Source organism: Tetrao urogallus (genome assembly GCF_951394365.1).
Source record: "Tetrao urogallus genome assembly, chromosome: 13".
NCBI classification, from domain to species: domain Eukaryota; kingdom Metazoa; phylum Chordata; class Aves; order Galliformes; family Phasianidae; genus Tetrao; species Tetrao urogallus.
This window is the reverse complement of record NC_136826.1, coordinates 16,121,996-16,138,182: the sequence shown is the minus strand read 5'-3', so window position 1 is coordinate 16,138,182 and position 16,187 is coordinate 16,121,996. Positions and strand designations below refer to the sequence as shown.

Below are 16,187 nucleotides of genomic sequence, written 5' to 3'. Positions count from 1 at the left end.
GCCAAACCAGCTCCAAAAGAGTTCCAGGAGAGCTTTGACAAGAGATGCTGAAGGCCAACACCTGGTTTCCATCTATTGCCCTGCAGGGAGCCCCTGCTGGGACTCTTCTGAAGCTTCTTCTGCTCATAGGTGCTTCTAAGAATCAGCTTCATGATGTTTACCAGTGGAACCTCCCATAAGAGTGACATTAGGCAACTTCTCAAGGGCTGGAGATCCAGATTTGGGTGATTGCATACCCCATCTTTCCAGTGCGTGCAGTCTTTTTGGGGTGAGCTGATTTTCTCCTCTTTATGCTGAGTGCTGCCATCTGCCAAGGAGTTTTAAAGAGTATTTAGGTGTTGGTATTCATATTCTTCACCAACCCAGCTCTGGCCCATCCCTTGGGGTTGTTGGATGGCCCCTGAGGGTTACATGGAGGGTACATGTAACCATGAGGGTTACATGCCTCTGTGCAGAGGCAGCAGATCCAAGCGCTTTCCTCTCTGATGAGGGCTGGTGCCAAACATTGCAGTGCTTGTTTGTGTTGCAAGGTCTGGGATGGGAGGGTGTTCTGTGCTGGGCAAGGGATCTAAATGACTGTTTGTTTGTGTGCTTCTTCAAGGAAAAATGTTAAAAGAGAACGATTCTGCTTTAGATCAAAATAAAAAGAGAGGAAAACTCTTGGAAAGAGAAAAGTAGAACAGGGAAAGAAGTCGATTTTGGACTGCCTCAAAACACAAGTATGTTTTCAGACAGAAAGAGAACACAGATGTGTGAGCAGTTCCAAAAAGCCTGAAAAGCCACATCTACAGCATGGAAACATTTAAAAAGAAGAATTCCAAGTGGCGTTTGTAGATGTACGCAAGGCAATTAGTTAGGGGCCCAGCACAGGAGAGCAAATATAAATCCCCTCAGTTATTTCCATTGGGAAGGCGGTCTACGGGCTTGTATTCAAGTTACGAAAGTCTCAGTGCTGCCGGTGCTGCTCTGACCAGCAGGGAGCAGCGTGGCTTCGTGCTGCGGGCGCAGCGCTGCTCCTAAAGCTGAGTCATTTGGCACTCGTTCCTGCCCTGCTGGTGGCTGCTGGGCGGTGGCTGAGCTTTGAATCCGGCCAGTAGTATCAAAAGGTCTTTCTTGCCTTCTCTTCTTTCCCTTTCCCTCTTTTTCCTAGTTTTAGTTGTGTTATTACCTTTTACGTTTCAGCTGGGTGGAAAAAAAGATGCTCGGTGCTCTGAGATCTGCATGGTCTCAGTGAAGTGTTTATGTTGGTAAGGCAGCTGCAGTATGACAGAAGTTGACCACGGTCACCCCAGCAGACAGGTTGTCCCCATAAATAGACCTTCTCCATCCTACAGTGGAGCTTTGTGCCCCCTGCTCCCAAATGTGCAAGGGGTAAGTCAGCATTTTACCCTTTGCACTTAGGGCTGCAAGGTGGATTCTCTTTGGAGAAGGCTGAGGGGAAAGCTGAGAGCAGCCTTTCAGTATCTAGAGGGGCTGTGAGAAAGAAGAGAACAGACTCCGCAGCAGGGTCTGTTGTGACAAGAGGAAATGGTTTCAAAGTAACAGAGGGGAGATTTAGGCTGGATCTAAGGAAGTTTTTTCCAAGAATGGTGAACACGCAGGTTGCCCAGAGAGGTGTTTGTACTCCGTTGCTGCAGACACTCAAGGTCAGGCTGGATGGGCTCTGAGCACTGATGGAGCTGTGGGTGTCCCTGCTCAGTGCAGCAGTTGGACCAGATGGCCTTTAAGGGTCCCTTCCACCTCCAACAGTTCTATGATTCTGTGCAGTCCCTACGGTTGCCCTGTTCTCATTCCATACTTTCCATGGATGAAAATAAACAGAGAGGAAAACTCTTGGAAAGAGAAAAGGAAAAGAAGTTGATTTTGGACTGGCTTGGGATTATTCAGTAGATCCTCAGAAGGCTAGAGCTATAGAAATGAGATGAATCAAAGACAGCAGCCTCTGGCCAAGCCACAGGACATGATGTTAGGCTGAGAAGCTGTGGTGAAAGGGGCAGCAACGTGTAAATTGGAACATCTGCTGAAAGAATTGCTGTGGGGAATGGCAGCCTCACCTGAGCTCCATTAAGGTCAGGACAGCTGATGGCATGGTCACAGTTATTAAAGGCAGACTTTCTTCCCCAGTTAAACCCATGGAGACAGCTTTACTAAACTGCTTTGTTGGTGCGTGAAAACGCAGCCAATTATGTAGGTAAAACTGCACCTCAGTGAGGTATGGAGTCAGTATGGAGGTGAAGTCTGTGTAGGCACCTTGAATACAGCATACGGTTCCCCCAGCCCAACAGTTGGGAATGCAGAAGAGTTTGCAAGGAGCTCCATGGTTGATGTGAGCAACTTTCTGTGTCAGGCCTGGTAGAAAGAGCAAACAGGGAAACAAGCAAACAGAAGATGGATTGCATTCACTTGATTTTGTTGTTGCCAGAATCTAGATGGCAGCAGAAAGATTAAAACAGAGCTGGGTACAAATAGTGCTACTGCTAGGAAGCTTGTGCAGCAGGACGGAGTTGTGTTCCTGTTTGTGGGAGCCTGGGATAGAGTGAAAGCATGGGCTGTCCCCTCACCTGCAAGCGTGCACAGGCAGAGATGCATCTCAGTGTGCTCACCTGATGCAGCTTTGCAGGCACTGAGTATGAAGGGGCTGAGCACACAGCTGTGTGTTGCAATGGTGTTGCACAAGGTAGGGTGCAGACCTTCAGGCAGGGAAATAGTGGCAGAAGTTTGCTGAGCTGGATGCTCAACTGACTGTCTCAGGTCAGATCCCAGTGGAGAGTTTTATTAAGGAACGGTTGGAGCAGCAGTGCAGCTCCTCGACTGGCAGCACTTCTGTGGAGCTGAGAGGTGATCGAGTGCCAACAGAGTTCTGCAGGCCTGCCTGCAATGGCTGGAGGGCTGCAGTGCTGGTGGAAGCTGGGTGCAGTTGTATCAATGGTGTGCAGTGAATGTCTGCCTATTTCAGTGCTCAGAAAAGGAACAGCCCCTCTTGGAGCCACAGAGAGAAAGCTTGTGAGGCAGCTTGTAACCATGCACTTGTGTTTTACTTTCAATACTTTTCAAGTGCTTTGAAAGCAAAGAGAGAAAAGAATAAGCAAACACTGACAAGGAGCCAAAAAGGCCAAACACTGGTCGTATTTACAGGACATACTGCAGACAGCACTGTGGGAGGTAGAAATATAGTGGTGTACTTGATACAGCTGCTGATCAGAGAATGGTGAATGCCCAGGGGAAAATCTAGAAATACGTAGAATACTCTGATTTCATATTGGTTTGACAAAGACTAAAATAATGAGAGGAATCTGCCGTGTTCCACCTGTTCAGAGGGAGGTGCAGGGCTGTGAAATGACAGACCAAATTAATGCGCCGGGCAGAAAGGCTGTAATGAGAGACTGTGATTGCTGAGGTGTCGGCCAAGCCCTGGAGCACAGAGCTGGGAGAGGTGAGGAGGAGCTGATGGCTGGATGGACCTCTGCTCCTGCTGAGCCTGCTGCTGCCTCTCAGTGCTCTTGCTCCCAGGCATTGGGGCTATGTGGTTTTATCTTTATAAATGAACTTAGAAGCCCTTTTCTTCTTTTGGCTAAGTGACCGTTTTCTCATATGGACAATCGAGATGTTTCTGTGTTCAGACCCCACTGCACCAATGCAGTTGTATTGTCTCCAATTCCCAACAACAGCATTGTTCATGGCCCTGGTGTAAGCCCAGGTCCAGGCACGGGCTTGGGAGTTGGTTGCAAGAACAGAGTGACCTTTTCTTTCTGGAAGTGATGGATGGCTTGTGCATGGTAGGCAGGAAAATAAAACTTGTCACTGGAAGATAGACGAGGGCAACATTTCCCTGTAGTATTAGGATATGTGTGTTCCTCTCTGAATAGGTTTTCATCTTATGTTGGTAGTGCATGTGGTCCTTCCAGGGGAGCCTTGCCAAATGTTTTGGTGCTTTATGTGAAATTTGGGAGCTATGCTGCTTGTGAGCTAGGCAAAAGGAGTAGAAAAAAATAGAGCTAGTCTTTGCAAACTGTTGGTGATCGGTGGCTGTTTGGATTGGGTGATCCTGTGGGTCTTTTCCAACCTTGATGCTATGATTCTGAACCCCTCTCTGTCTCACTGCAGTGCTGTAAGGGGTCCGTTGGTATTTTACCCCTTGCACTTTAGGTTTTTGGATTCTCAGGTCCTGCTCAGCATGCGGCAGCGCTGAGCCAGCATTCCTCCCCCTCGTCCACAGCACTCAAATTCATTAACCTGCATTTATCGGCTCTTACCAGGGAAATGGTGAATAATGAGGCCTGGTTCAGGTAATGAAATGATCTCCCTCTCACATCTGATTACATTGCTTCTTATTATTTCCTCAGTGTGTAATTTTGCTTCCCTGGAAGCTTGTTTTGTAAACACTAATGACTGTGCAGTTACAGCCCAAAGTTAAGCTTCCCGGCAGTGCTGCAGAAGCCTGGTGAGCCATGTGGCCCGGCTGTCTGCGTTACCATGTGTGCTTCATTAGCTAACACAGGGATGGAAACACTCCCTTTCTTTGCTGCATGGTACAAGGAGCAGCAGCAGGGATGGGCAGCCCTTGGCATCTACCAGGGATGATGCCTATCTTCTGTTTAGGTATCAATGCTGTGATTTGGCCCACCTATCTGTTCTTCTCTAGTGCTTTCTTGAGCAGTGAATACTATCAGAGATACCTCACATAAGGATTCTATGTGTCCTCTCTCTGCTGGAGAGACTTTTCTCATACATCTTAAAATTCCATCTACTTTTTCAGCAGCATCCACTGGGAAGTCCAGGGCCATCTGAGTTAAACCATTATATCCAGAAATCCTCATTCCTTGCCCAAAGAGATGACCTTCTGTGCTCTTTGCCCTATTTCCACAGCAAAATCCCTTGAGGTCATCTCAACTCGCGTTGAATTTTCCTATGTTATTTCCTTCTCATTGACCTTTGTGTGTACTTGGCAACACCATCCTCACTTTAGCTACTTTCTTCTTCAACTGGGCAGTTTTACATGTCTCACCAACTATAGTATTTGTAGCTGTGGGGGGTGCTTTACTGAAGATTAAGCAAATGAGGATTCCCTACCTAATGTGGCTTAGGCAGCCTGGTCTGATGGTTGACAACCCTGCCCACAGCAGGAGGGTTGAAGCTAGATGATCTGTGAGGTCCTTTTCAACCCAGGTCATTCTGTGATTCTATGACTGCACACTGGAAACACATTGGAAGCACACTGGATGAGAGGTCATGGCCTTAAGTTGATCCATGGGACGTGTAGGTGGGCATGCTGGGGATGGGTTGATGGTTGGACTGGGTGATCTTAGTGATCTTTTCTAAATGTAGTGATTCTATGATTCTGGTTTGTATGTATTTCCATGATATACCCTGTCCAGATAATGCAGGAGAACTTTGTGTTATTGCTAGAGAAGTAAAATCTTATTTATGAAGCGTGTAGCTAGCTCCTGGCTTGCCAGTAGTCATCATATGTCTTCTCATGATGAGTGTTTCATTTCCCTCCTCACTATCTCTTTACTATGTTATGTAGGAGCTTCAGTAACAGCCTGGAACTCCTGCAAGGTACTGTCCAAGCAAGGAGTGGAAGAGCGACCAGATGGAGTCCAGGCATGGCTGAGCCGTTGGGCATGCATGAGCTGTTCCATAACAGAGTGAAGGTGGTTGGAGTTAGCAGTTTGAACAAGGTACCAAGGCAGCATTAGTGCATGGACCATATGTCACAGACCTTCTCCTAGAGCTGCACTCGAGGGACTGTGCTTCTCTCAGGAGATGCTTTTTCCTCATGGTCCCTTTGGCCATGTAAAAGCTGCTGGGAAGCTGAATCTAATCATATAGGTCAGCTGTATCTCACGTAGGAGCTTTTGGAAGAGTTTTGTGTTCTCTTCAGAGGGCTTGTCAAGGCACAGTTCATAAATTTGAGGAGGCAGCTGGCCCTGTTATGGATTCCCATGGTGTGCATTGCTGGGACAAGCCTGTCCCTGCAGCAGTGCCTCCTCCTGTACCGTCATGGGTACATCCCTCATACATTGATTGCATACATGCTCAACCAGTCACTAAAAAGTAAAATTTGACCCCATCAAGCAGAGGCTCATAATGATCTCAGCAGGTTTATTGGCCTGATCGATAGCACATGGCTCCTCTGCAGGAGCTGAAAACGTCTAAGTCATCCTCACATTAAAACAAGTGTGGGGGAAAGGCATTTCCACAGTGAATTGTTCAATCTGTTTAAATTAGTTTTTTTCTCCCTCCCTCCCCCCCCCCCCAAACTATCGACTAATGGGCTGAAACATTTCTAAATGTGTCTGTTTTTGAAGACAATGCCATTTTTCTCGGGAAAGAAAATCGTTAAGTGACAAGTGAGCAACGAGCCTGTCCTTGTCAGTGTGCTTCTCAGCTGGGGAAACAGGTGTGGAAAAGGTTTAAATTAAGTGCTTCTCCACACTGTGAGTCAAAATGTAAATGGTTTACCTTCTGATGGTTTTGTTTTCCTCTTAGGGTTTTGCTCATTTTTGCTATCAAGTCCAGTCGTGCAGTATATAAGTGCAAAGTTCATAATGCATCGATTTCCTTGGTTGTAAAGCCTGTAATTTCATCACCATTTCCTGTACACCTCAGGATTTCCAATGGCTCCTATGATGAAGCCAGCCCTAGGTAGCCACCCCTCATTTCAACTCATTGGCCCATGTGCAGAGCCCCTCTGTGCTGAAAGCCTTGTGCCATTTCATTGCCTCTGTATCATCATCCCAAACCCTGGAGAAAGGTTGTGCTGGGGCTTTGTCAGCACAGCAATTCACTGTTGTTGCTATTAGCTTTGTCCTTCCAGCCCCAGGTGGCTGTAAACCCTGCACTTTGTACAAAGGACATGCCACACCCCTCCCATCTCCTGTTTTTATACTCATTTTCAGATGTTATTAGGACAAGTTTCTTCTGAAAAAGAGCAGTGATGCACTGGCACAGCTGCCCAGCAAGTGATGGGGTCACCAACCCTGGAGGTGCTCCAGATCAATGAGGATGTGGCACTGAGGGATGTGGAGATGGGCATGGTGGAGAGGGTTGGGGTTGGACTTGGGGATCTTAGTGGTCTTTTCCAACCTGATTCATTCTATGATTCTGATTATATAAAGTGCTTAAATACACCAGCTCAGGGAGGAAGCCAAATCCTGCTCTGTCTTGTGTTGAAGGCAAAGGTAGAGACCAGCCCAAATCTTTCTCACCTAGGGAAAATGACTGTTCTTGTCATGGAAAATACCGAGCAGGTCATATCTATCACCTTCCTGTATTAAGAAACCAATGGCAATCTAATGTAAATCAGGCAATATTTACCAGGGTAAGTGGAGTACTTAGTGGTGTTTGATGCTCTCTATAACTTCCTGAAGGGAGGTTGTAGTGAGCTGGGGGTCGGCCTCTTCTCTCGTGTCATTAGTAATAGGACCAGAGGGAATGGTTTCAAGCTATGGCAGGGGAGATTCAGGCTGGACATGGGGAAGTATTACTTTTCAGAAAGGGTGGTCAGGCACTGCAATGGATGCCCAGGGAGGTGGTGGAGTCACCGAGCCTGGGGGTGTTCAAGGAAAGACTGGATGTTGTGTTGAGGGACATGGTTTAGTGGGAGCTATTGGGAATAGGTGAACGGTTGGACTGGATGATCTTTTAGGTCTTTTCCAACCTTGCTGATTCTATGATGATTCTATGATTCTATGCCATATTTATTGGTGCTGGGTGATTTATTTTTTCCCAGATTTGTGGTGATATTATCACACTTGGAAGAATAGGAACAATAAAGGGGAGTTGGACTAATTGATCTTTAAAAGCCCCTTCCAACTCTAAGGATTCTATGATTCTAATATTGGAAAACGCAAAATTTTCAACAATTGTGGAACTGGTGGGGAGATGAATCTAGCTTTTATTTTTAAAAGCACAACTGAAGTTTAAAGCAGAAAGGGAGGGGGTGTCCTTCACTGCCCATGCTCCCTTTTAGCAGGTGCCTTGTTGTATTGATAACACTCAAGGTTGGCATCAAGTTGTACCAGCGTAAGTTTAGGTTGGATATCAGGAAAATCTTCCTTGCAGAAATGGTTGTTCAGCACTGGAATAGGCTCTCCAGGGAGGTTGGGCGATTCACCATCCCTGATTGTGTTTAAAAACCATCTGGATGTGGTGCTCAGGGACGTGATTTAGCAGAGGGTTGTTCAAGTTAGGGTAGTAGGGTAAGGTTGCAGTTGGACTTGATGATTTTTAGGGCCTTTTCCAACCGGAGCAATTCTATGATTATCAAAAAACAAGTTTCTGAAGTGGTGAAAAGCTGGTGCTGATGCTTGGCTGTGGTCCTACAAATCCTCTGAGCCCAGGTTTGCTGTTGTTCTGCTCCTCATCATGTCTTTCACATGTAAAGCTTCCTGTGGCACACAGGGCTGAGGGATGCTGAGCCTTCTGGCTTTGAGGACATTGCATATGAAAACAAAGCAGTAATTTTTTTTTTTGCTTGAATGATCCTCTGAGTTCTTTTCTATACGTGTGACTAGAAAGTGTTGTTGTGCAATCTTATGAAAACGAACCAGGAGATGGGAGGAGGCATTCTGGTCCCACCTGGGCTTTTTGGAGGGGTAAACTTTCATTCCTGTGATTGTTGAAAGCAGATAAAGCAGAACAGGTGCGGAGAACCTGGCTCCAAATTACTCGTTGTGCAATGGTTTGGCTGCGATCTGAAGGAAGGCGCTGGGAATTACAGCATAAAGGCAGTCAGAAAGCAAAGAGCAATGGATTTTATATTGTAGCCTTTCAATTCCCTTTCCACAAAGTCTTTTTGTGTACATTTAGGGAGGGGAGGAGAAGTGGCTGCTGGTCCTGCCCATGGGAGCAGAGAAGGGTGTGAGGGTGACGCAGAATGCTCTGCATCTCTTCTCTGCTCAGGAAGGGATTCAAGATGCTCTAAGCCAGAGAAAGATCCACAGTGCACACAGGGGAAAGCTTGATTTCCTAACACAGCGGTGTGTTTTGCTTTTTATTAGCTATCTTGCACTGCAGCAAAACTCATCCCGGTCATAATCGTTCCCAGTGCCAAAGAAAGAAGTAAAATGCAGGAGCAAATAACTGCCTTTGTGGGTTCATGAAGACCCGGGCGTCTTTCACTTCTGAGTTCTGGCATAATAAATCCTGAAGTGCTTTTCTTCTCACAGCAGACGCAGTTAATACAGCTGTTTGCTGGTGTGTCCTTAAGAGCAAACAAATGGCAACTTCTCAGTGGGCAAGCAGCAGAAGCCTGAAAACCCTGTGATTTTCTCCTCATTTGAGAAGCTAAGAAATAAAATGATATATATCTATAGATTTTCTTCTTTTATTCTCTTTCTCTGTTTTCTTCCGGGACAAAATGCAATCAGCGTTTCAGAACGTGTCTCTTAAGGTGGAAATGACAGCAGCTCACTCACACCACCTGCCCTGACACCAGAGAGGGGCAAGTGGACAAGATGCTTTTCTTACCCAGCAGCTCTTCTGCAGAGGGAGAAGGGGCCTATGGGGATGCTCAGGTGTTCTGGGCCCTGTAAACTTGATGCTGTATAAATGCAGCCTTCCTCTCCTCATATTCTGCACCCCCCAGGACAATCCTTAGCAGGACACAGTGAGCATAGCAGGTTTCCCTTCTGTTTCTTCCAGTGCAATCACAGCTGCTGACTTTTGCTTGTCTGCAGATCCAGCTGGAAGCTCAAATCTCCTTTTATTTTCTGTATGGGTTCCTAATCTGGAAATGGATCTCATTTGCTTTACTGAATTACAAGCAAATTAAGCTGAACACATTGTGCAATGCCCGGATGCGTTGCAGGGTTTTAGTGAAAGAGAAAAAAGAGTGTTTGTAATTGCTTCAAGTTTCTCCTTTCCTCAATATCAGTAACTTCGTGTTCTCAAAAATATAAAATGTCTCTATTAAGCGGAGGTTTTGCTCGGGGCCAGGAGCTGGAGCTGCATCTGTCTCACATCTTTCATCCTCTCAGCCATAAAAGAACATCTCTGCCAACATCCCGAGCTCTGTTCTCTTGCAGTTCCTCCCTTCACAGTCAGGCACACTTTGGTTATCTGCAATATTGCTCTTGATGGTATTATTAAATAGTTCTGATCATTTTCCTGTTGGCAATGGCTTTTTCCTCTCAGATGGATTTTTTTTTTCCCCTGGTTGTAAATCAGCTTTAGAGCCTCGTATGTTTAAGGAGAGTAAATACCTCAGTGCTCCAAATGAGACAAGTATTTTGCATTTTCATTTCCTGACCCATCAGGGAGAGTTTCATGCAAAATGCAAGAGAAACATCAAAATGATGAAACAGCAGTGTTTATGGTTTGATCTCTGGTTAGCACAGCTGATGTCAGACGAACTATCCAGTGCTCCTCAGACTTTGCAGAGAGTGAACTCCAAGAGGGCAGACCCTTTATAGGTCATTTCTCAATGGCCAGTTGAGCTTGCTGACAAACACTCATCACCTGAGGTTTTGTATGTTTTTTTAGTTTACTGATTTGATGAGATCTGAAAACCAAGGGATGAATCTTGCCTGAGGAGGACAGGCTGAGAAGAGAAGGCTCTGGGAAGGGCTGGGAGTAACCTGTCAGTACCTACAGGCCATAAGGAAAGAGGGGACAGACTCTGTAGCAGGGTCTGTAGTGACTAGACAAGGGAAAATAGTTTCAAAGTAGAAGAGGGGAGATTTAGGCTGGATATAAGGAAGCAGTTTTTTTCCAATAAGGGTGGTGAGGCAGTGGCACAAGTTGCACAAAGAGGCAGAGGGTGCCCCATCCCTGCAGGCACCCAAGGTCAGGCTGGATGGACTCTGAGCACTGATGGAGCTGTGGGTGTCCCTGCTCACTGCAGGGAGTTGGACCAGGTGGCCTTTAAGGGTCCCTTCCAACTCCAACAATTCTATGCAACATCAAGTTTGGTTTCCTTTCACCACACCACGTTTATTCTGATAGCAAGGAAACCTTTCCTCTTCCCAAAGGTTGTTTAACAGGACTGATTTGCAAGGTTATTTTTTAAGCTGAGAACAATTATAAACTCTGACTGTGATAATTAACAGTCACAAAGCTTATCTTTGGGGAAAGCATAGCACGCAGTCCTATTTTAGTCCTATTATAACGAGGAGGGAGAAAAATAACGTCAACCTCCACCAGTACTCAGAGCAGGAGCCTTGTGGAGTGCCTGCGTAGGGCGTGAGCTGCCATGCAGCACGGGAGGTGTGTCATTTTGGCAAACAGAGAATGTTGTGACGCAGAAACAAACTGTCAGCAGCCAATGTGTGAAAAGGTGTTCCTCCCTTCTCACAGGAAGTGATAGTTTTATAAGCTCAGGGTCAGCCTTCTGAGACCAGGTCCACCAGGATGCTGGGGAGGATTCTGGGCCGTGGTCCAGTGGGGTGGTGCAGGTGGGGGGCTCACCTACACCCCTGGGACCTCCATGCTGTTCCACCACTGCTGTGCTGTGCCAGAGGTGTCGGGAACAGAGCCAGGGTTGCGCAGGGTGCAGTGCTGCAGACAGCTGCTCCAGGTGGGTGGAAGTTCTTTGGTCGCTGTTTTTGTGCTGCAGAATGGGGGGGAGAAGGGTTTGTGCAGGGAACAGCTGGGAAATGATCCCCGTTCTGTGCTGTTGCATTGCTGTGTTGGTGCTATGGATGCTTTTGGGGATATGGAGACAATTGAGAGTTCCAAGTAGAGGGAGAAAGGTTTTTTTTCTGTGTATTAAATAGTTCTGCTGCTGTGGTGGCAAACACAAAGTGATGCCTTATGTCCGAGAATCTGTTAGCTAAAAAAGAAAGTGAAAGCTCCTCCTTGCAGCTTGCTGCCAGCTTTCTGTAGGTGGGTGGTGCAATCCCCACTCCCACAGGTACAGTGCTGCCACATCCCATCCATCCCCACACAGAGCACTTTGGAAACCAGGGATGTGCCAGTTCAGAAGGGGACACTGCAATGCCTCAGTGCAGCGACTTCCAGGCAGTGGATTTGTTTGTTGTTCCTTTCAATGATAATGATGTTCCTAACCGTGGTTGCACATCCTTCCAGGCTGGTCTTCCCACCAGGGAGCTGCTTGGTGCCCACTGCAGATGAGGTTTCTGCACCAAATTCCTCGCCCTGGTGAGTACAGACTGTGGGGCTGCCAGTGCTGCCACTGGTCTGCAGCATGGGAATTTACCCGTATCTCCTTGGGATTGGAACCTGTCCTTTTAGCAATCTGCCCATCTGCTGATCAAATTCAGACTCACTGATATTTCAGATTCACCTCTGGTCTCCCTGGCACTGTTGAAAAAAAAAAAAAAAAAAAAAAGTAGGAGAAGAAATAGATTAAATTTACCTGCACTGTAAGGATGCCAAGATTTATACCTGGAATTGTTCAGCCTTTTATCACCCCTGGTGTGCATGAGCAGGTGTGGAACAAAGGCAATCAATGTGATTTCACCATCTCAGTGCAGGCAGGGAGAGATGCTGTGTGCCCTCAGCAGCAGCCAGACAGTATGGGATACTCAGACCATGCATCTTTGTGTCCATCCCTTCCTGCATGGCTTGGTCACCCACAGCATGCTTCTAAACACCAGTCCCACATCACAGGGCACCATCACCCAGCATCTTGTTTGCACCCTGCCTGGGTGTGCAAGCAGTGGTTGCCTATACAGGTGCACAAGGCAAAAGCCAGCATTTGGGCTGGCTTCCCCTATTTCCAAAGGGGACTGTGGCCTCACTGTGGCCTGTCATTGCTCTTCTTTCCATCAAGAGGCGCTGGAGTCCCTTTGTCATTATGCTCACAGTGACAGCATGCTAATGGCATCGCTGCAGCACTCTTCTGGGGTGTCATGTATCATCATTAGAGTACAGCAACCTGGTACCCAGCTTGCATGAGAACGACAGCCTCCCACCAGGCTGTACTTTCACAGACCTCATCTCTCCATCAGTCCTTTCTGAAAGAGATGCTGTGGAGGAGTTACTGGTGCTGCTGGCAGTTTGCTGAGTTCCCTGTTGGAAAGCAGGAGGCAAGCAGGGTGACAGCATGCTGTGGGGTGGGTGATTGCAGCCCCACATCTCTTCCCTTCAGAATAGGGAAGACTGGGGAGATTTTTAGTTTAAAACCTACCTAAAATAAAGAAAATAATTTTTAAAAATGATTAAGTTCTAAATATAACAAAGCATCTCATCCCAGCTGCTGGTTCTTATTGGCACTAGAAAGCATGTTTGGCTCTCAAAGAATAGAAAAGTGCTGTTCTAAATTTTAGGACCCTTTCCCCCTTAACTGTCTTGGTGTTGGCACAGCTGCCCAGAGACTGGTGGGGTCACCATCCCTGGAGGAGTCCAAGAACCATGGGGAGGTGGCACTGTGGGATGTGTGGGCATGGTGGGGTGGGATTGGACTGGGTGACCTTAGAAGTCTTTTCAGCCTTGTTGATTCAATGGCTTCTTTGCTTTTTTTTAATTCTTAAGCTTTGCTCATTCTTTTCTTTTGCAAAATCTCTTCAAGCATTCAAAAATGAAAGAAGGCCTACAAATTTTGACAAAAAGGTGTTGGTGTGGGCAGGACGCTTTAAAAAGGAGGAGGACATTCCCAAGTACATAACGTAAGTAGACCTTTTTTTCTTTTGATATTAATTTAATTTTGCTGAGCGGTACTGTTGGAGGTGAACATACAGATGGAGACCCCAGCCTTCTTAGTCAGAAGGCTGCTCGCATGGTTGGTATTTGTGGACTGCCATGCCAATGGTGCTTACAGCTTCTGGTGTCCAAAAAGAATTCCAACTGTTGGGAGCATGAACTTCTCGTTTTGCCTCTGATGCAAATTGGGTTCGCTTATTTTTGTTGTCATCCATTTCAGACTCATCAGAAGTGTTTTTTGCAAGGAAGTGGCTCTGTAGTTCAGGAGTCACCGTGGTAAAACGTCATCCACATTGGGTTTTTACAGGTTTTGCTAGCTTTTATTAAAGGAACGTTAGTGTTATTCACAGATCTGGTTGAAGACGTCTGCAAAGAGTTCCTGGTTTCTGGTCTGTGGTTTTACCCACAGATGATCTCGCTGGTCGTTTCCAACCTTGTGATTCTACGATTCTAAATGACCCCTTTGCCCTTTGTCAAGGTATTTTGTTACAGGGTTGTGTTTCATTTCAGAGTCCCATTGCCCCCTGCCTTGTGGGGTCCTTAGGGGTTGGCCTTTCCCTTGCAGACATAATGGAATCCACAGCTGGATATGATTTCATGAATGACTCAGGCCTTGCAGTCTCTTGCAAGCATGAGTGGTCAGATAAATGCTGTGAGTCACTTGTGGAAGGCGGTGGAGATTTCTCAGCAGTGGCTGTGAGAAGCTGCTTGGGACGATGACTCTGGATGGATGGTGGTCATCTGCTCCTGCTCAGCCTTCCACTTCATGGTGCACAGACAGGCAGCTGTTGGAAGATTTGGGGATTCGTCACCCAGCTCCTCACAATCTCATTTCCCGCATGCTGCTGCAGGATGGGAACTCTGCTCTGTCCTCTGCAGGTCTGAGGTTTTGGATGCAGCAAGGAACACTGTGAGGATAAAGGTTTGCTACATCATGATTGCACTGACCTTGCTGGGTTGCTTGGCCATGGTCATCACAGGCAAAGAGGTGAGTAATGTTTTCTGGGTAACACACTTATCAGGTGGTCTATGTGGACTTTATTTTTAAATAAGCACCCAGTTGGAAGGCTTTGAGATTAAGTCCATATTAGCAATATTAGCATGGGATCTCTCTTGCCCCATTCTCCAGGGGAGAGGTTGGCATGGGGAAGCACAATTTGCTTGTTAGAATGTTCCTTCTGGCACACTTCACCATAAACTCATGTGCTCAGTACCTCCGTATCACGGTGTTTCAGCAAGTCCAAAGGTTGTGGAGTAGCTCAGATAGTGTTGGCAGAGCCTGCTCCTGCCCTGTGGCCATGGGTAATGGGTTCCTGTGGTTCTGCCCAGCATGCCACCATGGCCACATGGCTGATGCTTCTCTTCTGCTGAGCCACATGTATGGAAGGAGGATCTGCAGCCCAACTGGCATGTCCTAGTTGCAAGTGCACTGTCCTACCTTCTTCCTACCTGCTCATGCACCTGTAAACATCATGCAGTGTAATTTTTCTGCTACTTAAAAGCTTAGAATGGTGAGAAATTGGTAAAATAAAGAAGCACATTCATGTCTTTCATCATGAAATATCAGAGGAGAGTGGGGTGTCAAAGCAAGTGGTGCAAACGAAGGGGACTTTGGTGGTAGGAAATGTATGCATGCAATGTTTTTCACCATTTCTTTCCAAAGGCTGCTAAAAAGGATCACACACTGCTGAGGGTGAATGAAGAGAAGAAGGCTAAATGGAGGGCTGAAGCAGAGAAAGATCACGAGGCAGCTGCTGTGAAGGCACAATGATCAGGAACAGGTTTGCTTTAACAGCGGGAGAGAAGTGATTTGCACACATGCCATATGTACCTGTCTTCCTTTTACTCCTTGGATCTTTCTGCCTGCAACTCTCTCAGAGTAAAGGCTGCTCCACGTGAGCTGTGAAGTTCTGGTGGAAACCCCAGCAGCTTCCTTCTGTGGCCTCTGGTCTTTGGTACTGGGTTCAGTTAAAATAAAGACGCCTCCTCTGAGCTGGGAAGTGTGAGGGCGATGGGTGGAAGACTGCACAGCTCAGGATCCATTCCTCGTGGTGCTGCTGCTGCTCAGCGTGATCCTTGCAGGCAGGAAGGATGCAACCCTATGTCAGAGAGCATCCCAGGCTGTGCAATTCTTCTAGTGCATGCAGGCTTGGCCAAAGGGATCAGGGGCAGAGGGAGAACAGGTCTGAAATATGTCCTCAAACCAAGAAGAGGTCTCTTCCTCTGACTCTGCTGTCATTGCTGTCCCACCCCTCTCCTTAGCCCTTCACAGGGACACATGAGCAGGTGGAGGGTATGAGCAGCCCTGGTGACTGAATCGGGCCAAAAAGCCCGAGCTGCTGTGAATGTGGGGTGGCAACATGGGCTCACGGCATGGTTTGGTGATGGTGGACAGCTGCCCTCCCAGGAGCAGGGATCCTGGTGAGGGGCACTGCCCATCCTGTTGCACTTCGCTGCTTTGCTTTTTCATCTTCTGCTTCCAGTCGTTGGCATGGAAGCTCCCTAGCACTTGCTTAGTTGTGATTTTAGTTAGGATTAATTGCTAATAGATGGTTTGCTAAAACTGAATTCTCTTTAAT

The 16,187-nt window shown here is 47.0% G+C and overlaps 1 protein-coding gene across 1 annotated transcript; it reads left to right on the top strand.

Annotated features, from left to right (window-relative positions):
- Positions 1 to 6,003: 6,003 nt before the first annotated feature.
- Positions 6,004 to 15,379, top strand: LOC306951352 (protein FAM162B-like; the record flags this gene model as incomplete). The annotated part of the gene is made up of 4 exons (XM_079541839.1): positions 6,004 to 6,007; positions 13,478 to 13,574; positions 14,488 to 14,596; positions 15,272 to 15,379. 4 exons carry the CDS (start codon positions 6,004 to 6,006, stop codon positions 15,377 to 15,379), a joined length of 318 nt encoding a protein of 105 aa, XP_079397965.1.
- Between the last annotated feature and the right edge of the window lie 808 nt (positions 15,380 to 16,187).